At 31.4% G+C, this 16,104-nt stretch overlaps 2 protein-coding genes and 1 pseudogene across 2 annotated transcripts; all 3 read left to right on the top strand.

Moving 5' to 3' along the window:
* The first annotated feature begins 2,547 nt into the window (after window positions 1-2,547).
* Window positions 2,548-5,838, top strand: LOC100795406 (L-ascorbate oxidase homolog; annotated as a pseudogene).
* Window positions 5,839-10,507: 4,669 nt separating this feature from the next.
* LOC100795931 (putative Myb family transcription factor At1g14600) lies at window positions 10,508-14,526 on the top strand. The gene is made up of 6 exons (XM_006597527.4): window positions 10,508-11,026; window positions 11,304-11,380; window positions 11,499-11,535; window positions 12,015-12,138; window positions 13,371-13,500; window positions 13,977-14,526. The coding sequence occupies exons 1-6, from the start codon at window positions 10,717-10,719 to the stop codon at window positions 14,160-14,162; spliced, it is 864 nt and encodes a 287-aa protein (XP_006597590.1). The 5' UTR covers window positions 10,508-10,716; the 3' UTR covers window positions 14,163-14,526.
* Window positions 14,527-15,168: 642 nt separating this feature from the next.
* LOC102664722 (glycine-rich protein DOT1) lies at window positions 15,169-15,606 on the top strand. Its single transcript, XM_006598278.2, has one exon. The coding sequence runs from the start codon at window positions 15,169-15,171 to the stop codon at window positions 15,604-15,606; it is 438 nt and encodes a 145-aa protein (XP_006598341.2).
* Window positions 15,607-16,104: the final 498 nt, after the last annotated feature.

Raw genomic sequence — 16,104 nt, forward strand, 5'->3', positions numbered from 1 at the left:
TTTGTGTAGTCTATGAACATAATGGAAATGACTCTTCTCAATTGAAATTTTTTTTGACATTTTCATGTAAGGAGAGAGATGCACACAATGATCATAAACAGGGTTTACAAATTTTAACAGGCCCTGCTTGTTTATGATATTTGTTTATCTGTCAATCACATTAAAAGATCTATTTGCTAATATAATGGGATACTAACGTTGAGTTGGAGGAGGACAATTTTTTTTACTGCTTCATTTTTCTCCTTTCATTTTTTAGGAAAGACTCTAAACAATTCAATTTCAAAGTAAATTTAAAGTTGAGGGAGGTTTTGTGTGAATTCGCACAATAGAAGGAAGGAGAGAGTAGGCCACGGAGTCATATCCAGTTGGGGATGGGATGATTGAATTGGAACTAGGGGTAACTGCGGGTTTGAGTTTTGGGTTTATTCAATCCGATTTAGTTATATTAAGTTGGGCGTTTTAGGTGTTAAGGTTGAATTCAACCCAAACTAATTAAAACATGATTATGATTATAAATAGGTTGGGATAACAAGTTTTATTTTTTTTAACCCGACATGACCCAAAGTATAATTAAATTTATTATTATATATAAATTAATCATTAAATACAAAATATATTAACTTTTAACTCATTTAAATTATTAAACTAAACCATCCATGATTTTTTTAAGTTGCTTTTACCTTTCTCATGATTTTATTTATGTTTTCTCATATTAATATAATACTTTATTTTTATCTAAAATAAAATATTGTATTAACATTAAAATCAATAACTTTTTACTCAAATATTATCATAGATCTTTTTAAAGTATATTTAATTATTATATATTTACAAATTACTTTAGACAAAAAAAATTATTATTATAAATTTTTTTAACAAAATAAAAAATATTTTTTTAAAATATTCAGATTCAACTAATCCAATTCATTTATGATCGGATTAGTTTGGGCTGAATCTGTCAAAAAAATTACACAAATCCAATCCTATATTAAAATTTGATCAAGTTGGATAACGAATTTAACCAAACCATTTTATGGAGGGATCAAAATTATAAAATGGGCAAAATAAAGAGACAAAAGTTATATTTTAACCATTTTATGTTGTTAAAATTGATAATAAATAAATATTTTTAATTATAAGTCATATATTAAGAATAATTTTTAATTGGTTGATAGCACAATTTTTTATATGCTTATTAATTCTTTTAAAGTAGAATTATTTAATTTTCAAAATTTCTCATATTTGTTTTAAATTGGCCCAACTTGCATAGATAGTTCAGTGTTTTTTTATCGATGGATAGAGTGGTTCAGTTATGATCGTGAGCTTATTTACCAAGATCACTAAGGCTAGGTGAAGAAAACTATAAAAATATATGAAAAAATGCTCTCCCAACCGAACTACCTCAGCATGTTAACTTTTTTTTTAATTATTGTTATTTTAAATACAGTATAATTGGATTCTTTTATCTTTTCTATAACTTGACTTTCATTCACTCACGTTATGATTTCATGCATATTCAAGTATATTAATTTTTTTTTTCAAACAAAGTAACAGTATCTTAATATAACTGCTAGTTTGCTACGTTTTAGAGTAACAAGATTTGCTTGTGGCACATGCCTTCTCTTTCGTGCAAGTTCAATATTAATGGCTTAAAATTGGATGCAGTTTGAGTCTCTTGCAGTTCTATTAGGATTCATCAACAGAGCACACCAATTTCAGTGCGTGAGTGACTTCATATCCTTTATATGTGTGTACTGAATTTGAGGTGCTCAACCACAAACTTCTTTGGTCTGTGTCCAATCCCTTAACCCACTGACTAATGGACTGTAGCGTTGAACACGAGTTGGATTGCATGTGTTTGTTAAATTTGTGTGAGCCAACTCGACTAAGAATAAAGGATATGAAGTTGACAAAGTAATAAGGTAAAGAAACGTATAAAAATAACTCCGCAAATTTGTTATCATTACCATAAAATTTATATTTGTTTCTCTTGTCTTTTCCTTTCATTTGGTGACTTCTAACTTAAAATTCCACGAGTATATCAAGTATTAGAGTTTTTTTTTTCTTTTTTTAAAGATGAAGTAATAGAGTATCTTAACTCCGATATATAACAGCTACTTTTTACATATATGTTATTATGTTTATTTCATTTTTTAACAAAATTTACGTGTGAACACATGCAATCTCTTTCGTCAACTTCAATATTTAAAATTTGATGCAGTTTGAGTCTCTTGCAGTTCTTGTAGAGATCATCAACGGAATACACGAATTTGAGTGAGAGAATAACTTCATATTGTATATTATATATGTATGTACTGACTTTGAGGTTCTCACAAACTCATTCCAACTTTCTTTGCTCACGCGTTACTCGTTACGTACAAACAAGAACAAGAAAGAGTGAGACCTTGTAGTTAGAGGTTCTTTATCAATTGGCGCTAAAACTTTGTTAACAACATATTGAAATTAAATCTTCATAAACAAAAACACTGTAGTTTTAGCAAGTTCTATTGGTGGCAGGGAAGAAGAAACTAAGTACGTGTATTCACAATGAGACTATGCGAAGCTCTTTCTTCTCTCATTCTTGTTCTTGCACTTGCATTCCTTTACAACGACGTCAACTGTGAAGACCCATATAGATTCTTCACTTGGAAGCTCACCTATGGTGACATTTACCCTCTTGGTGTCAAGCAACAGGTTCTTTTCTTTTCCTATCAGAAACCCCCATTCTTGTTTCCTGTAACCTCCACGAGAGTTTGATCTGCTGATTCTGCTCTCGTGGGCGACAAATGCATTATCCTTTTTTTTTATGGCTGAACAAACTGATGATGACTATTGTAGAAGACATTATTTGGGTTCAACATGATTCTTGGGTTTAATTTGCAGGGTATCTTGATTAATGGGAAGTTCCCTGGGCCTCTCATAGACCCGGTTACAAATGACAACTTGATCATCAATGTGCATAACTACCTTAGGGAACCATTGCTTATATCATGGTACATTTCTTGTATCTTATTCCACTCCTTTAGTCGTGCTTTGTTCATTTAATCCTTCCCTTAGAAGCAGTCTTTAGGAATTTATACTATTAATAATGAATCTTTGGTTACAAGAAAGGAAAATACCACCAAAGCACTCTCTCCCTTTTCATTCAGCAACATTATGCTTTTAGCTGTGAAAAACTAGTAACAAACGAAAGTTTGTGTTTTTTACGAACACAATGAATCTATGTAGGCCTGTTTTCTACCTACAAGCATACCAATTATTCTAAGAACATTTATTCTGGTGTATGATATAATCGATTGGAATTGGATGATGATTGTCTTTAACATATATTGTGTAGGAATGGATTACAACAAAGGAGAAACTCATGGCAGGATGGAATTCATGGAACAAATTGTCCAATTCCACCTGGGAAAAACTACACTTATGTTCTCCAAGTGAAGACCAAATGGGTAGCTTTTTTTATTTCCCTTCTCTGGGAATGCACAAAGCTGCTGGAGGATTTGGCGGCGTCAGAATTTAGAGCTGTCCTCTGATTCCTGTCCCTTTCCCTCCTGCAGGGGACTTCACCTTACTTGCTGGAGATTGGTTCAAGACACACTACTGTGTAAGATAAGAACCACTTGCATTTGCTTCAATGTCTTGGATGCGACATTAAGAACTATTTGTAGAAGTGGTATACTATTAAAATTTCATACGAGATGTAACTTCTATGCCACATAATGAATGTAAGTCTCCTAAAAAAAGACGTGTGTAAAACTAAAAAGAAACATTGAAAAGATTTCAAGAGAAATAAACCTTTCACTTCATCTCCCCACGTTCCCCTTAATAATTGCCCTTTGTTTCTTGTGTTGTTGTAGAGGCTGAATAAAATCCTGAATGATGGTCATAATCTTCCCTTCCCTCATGGACTTCTTATCAATGGACGTGGTTGGAATGGAACCACTTTCACTGTTGATAAAGGTAGGTTGCCAAATAACGTGGAATGGAAAATTCCCACCCTTTGCATCATTATTTGAGTTTAATTTTCTTCACACTGTCAATTAATAGAAAATTATACTAGGTATTGACTTTTAAGTTAGATATTATAAAACTCAACAGATATAGTTTATACATATCAAAATCTTTAATTAGATGACTTCATTGATAGTACATTTAAATTAAATTCTTATGTTATATTATTTGATTATTTCAATGTGCCATATGCAGGTAAGACTTACAGATTCGGGATATCAAATGTGGGGCTCACAACATCCATCAACTTCAGAATCCAGGGGCACAAGATGAAACTTGTGAAGGTAGAAGGATCTCATACCCTTTAAAACACCTATTCTTCCCTTGACATCCATCTTGGACAATCCTATTCAGTGCTTTTCACAGCTGATCAGCCTGCCAAAAATTACTACATAGATGTCTCCACAAGATTTACCAAACAGATACTCACAACAACTTCCATTCTTCACTACAACAATTCAAGCAATAGGGTATCTGGTCCCATTCCCCAAGATGTCATTGCTTCCTCTCTTTTTCAGGCCAGGACTATTCGGTACTCTTTGTTAACTTATTCACTATTTGTAGCCTATAAATTATTCCATCTGAACTCATATATAAATAAAAATAACTAATTTTACACTAATTAAAAAAGTTAGTTAATATTATTTAAAGTTATTTCTAAAATATTTTTTATTGAAACTTGATATCATGAATAAAAAAGAATCATTAAAAATAGAATCAAAATTAAATGAAGAATCGTTTCAAAACCACTTTTTATATGAGTATAGAGGGAGCACTACAATTTTCATGCATGTAATAATAGACCTTCCCTATTGGCAGTTCCAACTTCCAAGTAACATATGTATATAATCCTTACTTCTTATTTAACTAATAACTTGGTTTCATGTTTTGTTTTCTTGCTCCTTACACCAGATGGAACCTGACAGCAAGTAGACCTAGGCCAAACCCTCAGGGATCTTACCAGTATGGATTGATAAAACCCATTAGAACCATCATTTTGGAAAACTCTGCCCCTATTATCAATGGCAAGCAGAGGTATGCGATCAACGGCGTCTCATATGTTGCACCAGATATTCCGTTGAAACTAGCTGATTACTTCAACATCTCTGGAGTTTTCTCTGTTGGAAGAATTCCTACCAACACTAACAAAGGCAAATCCCTCCTCCAAACTTCTGTCATGGGGGCTAACTTCCATGAATTTGTGGAGATTGTGTTCCAAAACTGGGAGAACTTTTTGCAGTCATGGCATATTGATGGCTATTCTTTCTTTGGTGTGGGGTAAGCACATTACCAATATAATACTAACTAATTAGCCATGTTTCGGTATTTATTTGCACTTCAAATATATCATATTTCATGTTGTGAAATGATTAGGTTTAGTAGCGGGCAGTGGACACCTACAAGTAGAGCATACTACAATCTAAGAGACGCTATTCCTAGATGCACCACTCAGGTTACAAAAAGGAAAAAAAGAAAAAGAAAACATGTGTCTAATTATTAGTTAAATTCCATGTAATACCACAACATTTTATAAAGTCTTTAATTTAAATTTTGTTGCAATTGAGTTTAGGTGTACCCAAAGTCATGGGCTGCAATTTATATAGCGCTAGACAATGTGGGAATGTGGAATGTAAGGTCTGAGAATTGGGCAAGGCAATACTTGGGACAACAATTCTATCATAGAGTGTATACATCTTCCAAGTCATATGGAGAGATGAATATCCGATCCCAAAGAATGCACTTCTTTGTGGCAGGGCCAGAGGTCGCAACACTCTAGGCATTTCTAATACCTCTGTATTTTCCTCCGTTCTACTGTATAAACTATGATGAAGCATGCATTTTCATGTTGAAAAGAGAAAGCATTGCATTTTTTAGGAACCTTTGACCCATGCTCAATATACCTTTGATATTGTGGTATTCGGTATAAGATTACGCACGCTTAAGGCTTACACAAGAACTAATAATTTCTGGCGGATGAGGTCCTAAACATGACAGGTTATTTTAACTTGAGAAACTTACATATTTTAAGATTGTGACTGCATCGCAATTAAATTAATTATGCATAACTTGATCCTCATATATAAGTGGTATTATGGGTTAATTTGGTCCTAGGAAATTTGCATTATACTTATTTACTTTTTAAATTCGTCAACTCCGACAAATCAATTCTTACTTTGTGAAATTGATCAAACTTGGAGACTAGTGTGTCACAAAATCGACATGTTTAGAGATCAAACATCCAAACCATTAGGAGTAAGGACTATAAATTGATATAGAATGACTAACTTAACATGAAATTGATGGACTTGAGGAGTAAATCGTATGGATGTAAACATTTAGGAATCAAATCGACACATGTTGAAGGATTAACTTGCATGCATATTTACTCAAGAAATAGTAATAAATAAACAACTTGTAAACTATCTGCGCTATCCTCAATGATAAAGTTATTAAAAATAGATTAACTCAGTCAAACAGATTTTTTTTGTTGAGTTAAATATAAGACATGCTAGTGTGAAAAAAAAAATAATGTGGTTAAATTAATGCTGAAAATAGGGTGAAACTTTTTGTCCTTGGCTATTGCAACTACGGTCTATAGGCTATTGATGGAGAAGCTGAACTTGTTTTCATCTGTGGTTCCTAAGATGAACAAAATTATTCTACCCCCACCCATGACTTTGTCGTTACTATATGAAGAGAGTCATAATTCATTATCATTCTTTTGCAGCTTTAGTTATTCAATAAAATCGTGATTGTTTGTAAAAGTACTTTTATCCCAAACAGTATGCAAAAGTGAGAAACACGTCAGTTGTTAATAAGAAGTCCATAATGAAAATTCCCTTGCACATGCATATAAGATGTTGATGAATCAAGTGATTCAAAATATCTGATCTCTATAATGAGGCCAAAATAGATGAGTATTATTCATTTTAGGAATATTTTTGTATAATATAATGTCAATCTTTTATTATTATTATTATATTAAAATTGTTAGCACATGTTTCTCTTTAATTAATAATCCTGAATTAAAAGGGTTCAGAAAAAAAAATGAAATTTGCAATTAAAAGAATAATAAAAAAACCTTTAATTTAAATTTAATGCTTATAGATAGTTAATTTTTTTCTTATAATATTTACCTATTGTGGTTATTGTAATAAATCAAAACATTTAATTATAACATTAGATTAAAATTAATGATTCGGATTGCTTCATTAATCATTGATCACTTGTACATGTGATATTTAATTAAAATAAAAATTATGCAAAATTAGTAATTAAAAAATAATTTAAATTATTAATTTTCATCTAATATATTTGTTAATTACATATTCTTATTTTCATAGTAATCATGAGTTTTCATACTTCCCCTTTATAACGTACACCTCACAAGAGTTTACAAAGGTACACTCATTTTTTTATTTAGAAAAATTAGTTTAATAAAGGTTAAATTATCTGAGGTTCTCATACTTTTAGTTAGGTCCTTAAATTTTTCTTTTAATTGAAACTCGGATTTTTTTTTCAATTGGTTCTTCCATTTAATTACTTTTATGAAAAATTAAAAGCAGACACCTCATTGAACGTACAAATAATGGATTAATACTTTAAAAATGTGTTGTAAACATAATTGAGTTAATTAGTTGTGAGAATTTTAGCCTTCTACGGAATCAAATAATTATGAGATGCTTGAAAGAATATGTGAATTGAATTGACATGTAATTATAAATTTATAATTAAGAAAATAAATTGCATTTTAAACTTTGAAAACACAAAATAAATAGAAATAAAATTTTTCTAATAATTTCACACTTTATAAAAAAGATGAGGAAGCGGAACTATCCATAAAAAAGTTATGGCTTAAATATACTTTTCATCTTTGTAATTTAACATTTTTTTCATTATTGTAATACTTTAATTTATGTAAATTATATTTATTTTATTTTTCATCCTACCGTTAACCTTTAATACAAAAATAATGACATATATAGCAAACAAACCGGTATGTCAACATTCCACATCAACATGAGATGTCATATTATTATTAACTCAAAACATATATAATTTATAAGGACTAAAATAAAAAATGATATATTTACAAAGACAAAAAGAGGGCGAGCCCTGGTGCGGTAAAGTTGTGCCTTGGTGACTTGTTGGTCATAGGTTCGAATCCGGAAACAGCCTCTTTGCATATGCAAGGGTAAGACTGCGTACAATATCCCTCCCCCATACCTTCGCATAGCGAAGAGCCTCTGGACAATGAGGTTAACATAATTACTATTGTCATTGTCATCATAATTAGTATCATTATTTTGATTTTTGTCACCACCACTACAGTTTAATATTTTTTTATTCTTGCAATTGTGTTATTTTTTAGTTTTAATTCATATAAATTATATGTATTCTAATTTTGGTCTTTGTTAGCTAATGATGACATATCATCTCACATTAATGCGACATATGAAATGATGATATCATTAATTTATTTGTCATGTTATCATTTTTATAATAGAAACTTAATAAAGATGGAAAACAAAACAATCAAAATATATAGGGACTAAAGTGGAAGAAAAAATTTACAAAAATAAAAAATTAAAAAAAAAATACTTACATGAGGGATTGTTTGATGTCGATCTCACGGTTGAAAAGTTGAAATAGTTAGACAACGTGGACTTGCATGCATGTTACTATTTGAAGCTCTAAATCGTTGGATGGACATCAAACGGTTCTCATGAAACGCATGCATACCCTGCAAGTGATCGAGTTCTCAATTCAGTGTCCTTCAAAGCCACTAAACACCTGTCCCTGCATGCGTTCGAGTTTACACAAACTCGATCGTGCGCGTGTGTGGAGCGAGACTGTGAGAGAGGTCGATCTCACGTGTGTGTGGAGAGAGAGAGTTCTGACTCTCACGTCGAGACACTCGCACTTGAATTCAGTTGAAGCAATTTGGCATTGTGTGAAGAAAAAGAAATAAACTTGAATTCCATGCATGGCACCAATGTGGAGACTTATTTAGATGGTGGATGCCAATGGTAACTTTATAACGATCGAGGTGTAAGCGTGGGAGGAATCCCCGACATGCTAGGTGGCAATACGTGTCCTCACGTGATTGGGTGTAGAGGCAGCGTGTATGTGACGTCAATGTGGGGGACCTTTGGGTAGTGTCAAGAATGAAGAAGGCTTTATGACAAAGAGGGATGCCCGGGGTCCTTCTTGCTTTCTTTGCCACATTCAATATTGCTTATGTCATGCATCTTATTTGACCATGTCTTCACTTCAATTCCCTCTAAGCTAGCCAGCTATTTCGCATATATATTTCTGGGTGCCAGTTAATTTTGGATTGAAGCCCAAAATTATGTTTTTTAATGCTTTCTTATTATTTATATAATAAATATAATCTTTCTTAGTTCCTAAATCACTATCCTAAATACATTGGTAAGCAAGATGATTCTTTTTCGATCCCCTCAGTTCTCATAAATTTTTGGCATTTATTACTGTGTTTGTTAATCAGTAATTGCATTACAAATACTCTCTATGTTCATTGACAAATAACACACCATTTATCATATTAGGCTTTTAAATACACTCTCTATGTTCATTAAATTTTGTTAAAAATCATAAAATTTATACGATTCGTGAAAGAAAGAGAGATAAAATAAATAAATAAAGAAAGAGAGAAACTAACAAATGTAATAACATGATGAAAAATGAGGAGAGAAATGCGTGATCAAGAAAAGTTGAGTGTGTCTTAGTAATTGCATTACAATCAATTGAAAAATATTAAATATTTTTTTTAAAAAAACAATGATAAAATAGCACATTTAACGTATGTTTTTCAGTACACTCTATCATTCAAGAAATATTTAATGAATTTTAATTAATGGATAATAAGAAATTATACTCATAAATCTCATCTTGTAGGGGTGAAAGTAAGAGAGAGAAAATAATAAATATAATAAATCAATGAAAATTTACGAAAGAAATGTGCGATCAAGAGAAGTTGCGTGTGTATTTAATGTTTTGTATAAGAAATAGTGTGAGAAAAAAAGTGTACTGTATTAAGAAAATGTATTGTTAATACTTCAAATAAAATGTGTTAGAGGAGGAAGCATGCTATATATATTTTATTTAATTTTTTTACACCTTCATTTAATTAGTTATACAATTTAAAATCGTTAGTTTTTTTTTACAATTATTTTAAACTCAAACTGACGTGACAGCAATTTTTATACTCACAGTATGTATATAGAAATTAATTTTCCCCCCTGTGATGTAGCTTGCCTTCACATCTGCTAATACTATTTATATTGGTACTTGTAGTTCCTGAAATGTATTTATAATAATGAAGAAATATGTAGCTGATTCTTTTTTTCCTTAAGAGACAAAGAATGTCTGGAAAAGACCCAAGGGAATGTCTAAAGAAAATGATATCACAAACACCTCTGATGCAACGGCCCTTTCACTTTTTTAACCTTTCATTTTCACCCAATCATGAAGGCATTTTTGAACAATATTTTGGTTTCTGAGTTTCCGTGTCTCAAGTTTTTCTTTTATCCATCGAACCTCTCTAGGACTAAACTGACCCTTCCCAAGAGGGGTTAACAAAAGCTGCACTAAAGGACAAGTCCTTTCTGCCACACAGTCTTGCTTAGTATTTATTCTCTTTTAATTTGTTTCTTCACAGACCCCTCCCCTCTTTGTACCTCAATGAAGAAGGGTGAAAAAGCTCAGAGTGAGAGTTCTCTCAAACGCTCCCCACCTTCAACCATGTCTTCCTCCTCCTCTTCTCTTATCACCACTGTTGTTGTTCATAATAATAATAATAATAATCCTTCTCAACCTTCTGAGTTAAGAGCCACGACACGTTGTTGTTTTGGCTCTCATCACCTTCCTGACATAAGCCTCAAAACTCCTATGGCTAGGCCTTATGTTCGATCAAAAATGCCTAGGCTTCGTTGGACACCAGATCTCCATCGTTGCTTCGTGCATGCAGTTCAAAGACTTGGAGGAGAAAACAGTAATTATTAGCTTTTATTACATTTACCTACATATCTTTTTTTGTTTTTTTCTTTTATCTTGTTCGAGGCACGATCAGATTGGTGATGTCCGCTACTATACGTGAACTCTTTTTTTAATCGACTAGTCTCTTCGCTTGACACAATCCTGATATATGTCAACTTCATATAGATCCTATTTCATTCGCTTTTAATTTTTCTTTTCAATTGCTATATATGTTCTAATGGTGAGCCTTTAATTTTGAATGTTGTTGATATATGATCGATCTGGATTTATAGGGGCCACACCAAAGTTGGTTTTACAGCTCATGAATGTAAAGGGGCTTACTATATCTCATGTCAAAAGCCATCTTCAGGTACTCTTTTCTCTATAACCACGAATAAAGTCATGGGTGAAAAAAAGGCGTTATAAGTTGTTTTCTCTTTCTTTATTTTTAAAATAATTTAAGAATTTCTTCATATGCTTCACGACAGATGTACAGGAGCATGAGACACGAGCAGATGAGTCAAGGTATATAAATAATTGTACTGTGCATCAGTTACTTATGTGCAAGTTCTCATGCCACAGATGTATGAGGCATCAAGTGTATGGAAGAAATAGCTAGGTGTAGAGAATATTAGACATTTTGTTTGGTACAATTGAGGAAATTAAATCTCTAAACACTGAAAATAAGATATATCCATATATACCAAGAAATTAAAGGAACCAACCAGGGAAAGTGGACGTCAGCTTGAGGGGTTGATTCCCTTTTAAGTCACCAAAAGCATAAAAGTAACGTCAAATATTCTTCAGGATTTTATTCCTAGAAAAATAACTTTTAGTGTTGTGGTACTGTTACACATGTTTTTTCATGAGGTCACTCACTGAAGTAGAGGATACACAAAAGAAATTATATATATACTTCCTTAATAGAAACATGGTAGAACGTTTTCTTAACCTCATTAAATATATGGTCAATTATATATATTTTATTAATTTCTATTTACTAGGTGCAAAGAAGAATGATATGGCTCCGGATTTCCTTGCTTCCACACTCTCAACTCTTGGCCAAAGGCAACAGAATCCTCACAAAAGAAGCTGCACGGAAGAGCTTGTTCCCACCCAAGCTCAATGGTACATATTTCTATTTTATTTTTAGTTTTTATCATCGTACCTCTCTTTTGACAGTGCGTATAATTTTTTTAAGACTTTATAATTTGCGTTATGGTTTGGAATTGTGTTTTTAAATTGCAAAAAATGTAGGACATTATTACAACAGGCATTAGGCTCCTCTGTATCCGTTAAGTAAAATGTATATATATGCATTTGTGGATTTCTTTTAGATTAAGATATTAACATATCTTTCAACAATAAAAGAAAATGTGTTTTTATTTTTATTTTTGTTTGAATGACAGTAAAAATGTTTAAAATGGCCTAAAAAAGTTCATTTCGATTACTCACTTTGTTTTGGTAAATATTTATTTGATTTAATTGAGCAGTGCAAAAATAAAATAAAAATACGCCATCATTTGCCAACAATAATATTTAATTTAAATCAAGACTTTTTTTTTGGGTAAAAGATTAAGACATTAACATACCTTATGACGGTGAAAAAAATGTTTGAAATGGCTTTAAAGAATATTTTAATTAGTGACAATTTCTTGCTAAATGTTTAATTGATTCGCCAGCAATGCAAAAAGTTACAACTATCATTCAAGTGTGTGTGTATATATATACATATAATGCTTAAAATAGTGAACTACACACGGACATCTATTTAACAGTTAATTTAAAACCTTTGATTACTATAAAAAAAAGTAATTACTGCTACGATCTCATTAATATTTTTTTAGGCAAAATTGAAACTCCTGTCAAATATATGAATACCTCGTATTTGTTTAACTAGAAGAAAAAATGTATTTTCCCAATTTCGTTAACTAAGTGAACAAAAAAAAAACACCAAATTAAGGTAAAATATCATTCCATAACCAGATATATAGGACAAAAATTCGGAAAATATGACCAATATATATTGGTCTGATCGAAAAAAGCTTGGTTAAATTAATCAACAAGTCTTAAATTTCGTCCTCAATTTTTTGTATGAGAAAAAAGTGATATTAAAAGTACTTTCGCCATTGTCTCCCCTGATTACTTAACAAGGGGTGAAAGTATATTCTTGGAAAATAAAATAAATAATCAGAAAATATGTAAACGTTAGGATTCAATTAAGTCTGTGAGTTTGTCTACACTTAATTAATTGGTTTGAATTTTGAAAACATGCATGAGTCGTGAAGTAGTAAAATGAAACATTAATAAATTTCAAATACCCGTTACAAACAACTCAGTGATTTTGTTTCTTATGCCAGGAATCATGATGAGCAAGAGTGTCACAATGGAAACCAAGGGGGTGAATCGATTATAATTTATAACGGCAATGAACAGAAGGTGCACTCCTACATCATCTTCGAGGGTCTTCTGAGAGGCCAGTCTGTCCAAGTAGTAACTCCTTCCTCTCATTAGTTTCTCTTGATTTTGTGGCACATACTCTTTCCATTTCAGATTATATTATATGATATTTTAAAAGAAAAAGATATTCTAAAATATATGATGTTTTATAAAATCAATATTACATAAAATATTTTTTTCAAAATTATTATTAATTAATATTTAATAAGAGTAGTGTATAAAAAAAGTAAATAAGTCATTAATTAAGAAAATAAATGATATATTAAAAAGTTATTTTATATTCTTTAAAATACAATAAAATATATATATATATATATATATATATATATATATATATATATATATATATATATATATATATATATATATTAAAACTTTAAACATCATATAAATCTGAAACGGAGGAAAGAGAGTATATAATAATCAAAGAAGGACAAGTTATGTATATATAGGATATATAAATTTTACATGGTTGAATGAACAGTTTATTCCATTTTGTTTTTCAGGAGAATAAAACTACTACTCCTGAGAAGGTGTCACTAGGTGATGCCGGTGATGAAAGGGACCATCAAAGATTCCAAGACACACTGTCCCTTTCAATGAGCTCAAGGCCCTCTTCACATTCGTTCTTGAATCGGAGCCACACTGGTCCAGATGCCAATGATGTCTCTCTTGAGCTCACGCTCTGTTAGAATCATGCACACAATCATAACAACAAACCTTTTCTTTGTCATCATTTATATATGTTTCTTCCATCCTACAACTACACTACAAATTAATGGTGCAGGACCTTTCAAGAAAGAACAATGTATACTATCAAGTGCTCTTCCGATATTGATCAAGAAATTAAAAATAAAAATATAAAATATAAAATTTTTATCAATTCATTTTTATTTCTTAATTTCTTAATAAATGTCGATGAAGCACTTGGTAGCAGGAGGCCGAGGAAATTGTAATACTAACGCCACTTTAGTTTCGTGCCCATGATCAGAAGTACTAGAAAATAAGAACATAATAGTATCAGTAGTACATATAATTAATAATATTATGTATTGGTTCCATTAATCGCTTAAATTTTAATCTTGGGTTGTTTGAGCTAGCTAGCGTGGCTGTCTGATTTATCCAATATGTTTTTTGCTAATTTAATTTCCATTTACTTCACTTTCTTATATTTCATTAATTTTTTTTAATAATTGCTTAAAAAATGTCTTAAATATTTCTGATTTTTTATATAATAAATATTTAACTTTCAATAAATCTGTATTTTTTAATCAGTATTAACAGGTTAATATTTGTAAAAGAAAAACTACCATTTTAAACACACTAGTGTATATTTTTGCTATTTAATTAATGTATATTTGATTAATTTTGATCTTATATTGGACTAGATACTATTTCTTAGTTTATTATGAAAATTAAGGATGATATATTGTTTGAAGATAAAATGATCCATGTATACTATGTACGCACAATACACAATTAAGTGGAAGTGATAACTAATTAAGGGTAGGGTAGCAGAGAGTGGCGCGAGTAGGTAGGTGTTGGAGCATGGATTGCGTGGGGCAACTGCAAAGTTTAAACGCCGAACATCACATTTTTTGGTGGTATACATGAGCAGCTAGTGGAGCATCTATATATTCTGTGTGTAGGCACATTCTCTTATATCACATAGCATATTATCCTAAGTAGTTAGTAGTCATGTTTTCCAAGTTGCTTTTGCTTGCTTTTCTTGCTGCAATTGCTAGCTGCCAGGCCAGAAAGCTTGGTGATTTTGGTGAAGAGAAGCCAATGATTCACCATATGCATGCCTATGGTGGCGGCGGCAGTGGTGGGAATGGTGTTTATGGAGGTGGATATGGTCATGGAGGAGGAGTTGGGGGTGGAAATGGAGGATTTGGAGGTGGAGGTGGAGGTGGTGGTGGTGGTGGTGGTGGAGGAAGTGGATATGGAGGATTTGGTGGAGGTGTCGGTGGTGGTGGAAACGGAGGATTTGGAGGTGGCGCTGGCGGTGGATTTGGTGGTGGAAACGGAGGATTTGGTGGTGGTGGGAATGGAGGATATGGAGGTGGTGGGATGGGCGACGGCGGATATGGAGGAGGCATTGGTGGAGAATTCATGGATCAGCTACGACCTTGACTTTGCCATTTCACTTTTTCTTTTGTTCTTATCATCAATCAAGGCTAATAAGGTCATGTTGTTACCATATTGAATGAATAATAGAAAGTAAGTAATGCTTTTAGGATTAAACTAGTGTTACGTTCTACTAGTAGTAAGCTCAAGTCAAATCTCGTACAATAAAAAAAATCTTTTTAAAAACGATCAATTAAATTTTTAAATAAAAATTAATTTTAAATAAAATTGATAAATATTTTACTTCAATGACTCAAATTTAATGTTTTAAAAATAATATATATGTATAAAGAATAAAAGAAATTAAAAATCATATTTGCAGGGAAAAAAAGAAATTTTTTTAATTATAAAGATAAATGTATAATTAAACTTTTAAAAATAATCATAATTTTTAGAAATTAGTTAAAATTTGGTGACAACTAAGTTTTTTTTTATATAAAAAATGATGTTTTAATTAATGTGTTGTGGAAACTTATGATTTTTCCCAAATAGTTTTTTTTTCCC

Source organism: Glycine max, chromosome 15 (genome assembly GCF_000004515.6).
Source record: "Glycine max cultivar Williams 82 chromosome 15, Glycine_max_v4.0, whole genome shotgun sequence".
Taxonomy (NCBI): Eukaryota; Viridiplantae; Streptophyta; class Magnoliopsida; order Fabales; family Fabaceae; genus Glycine; species Glycine max.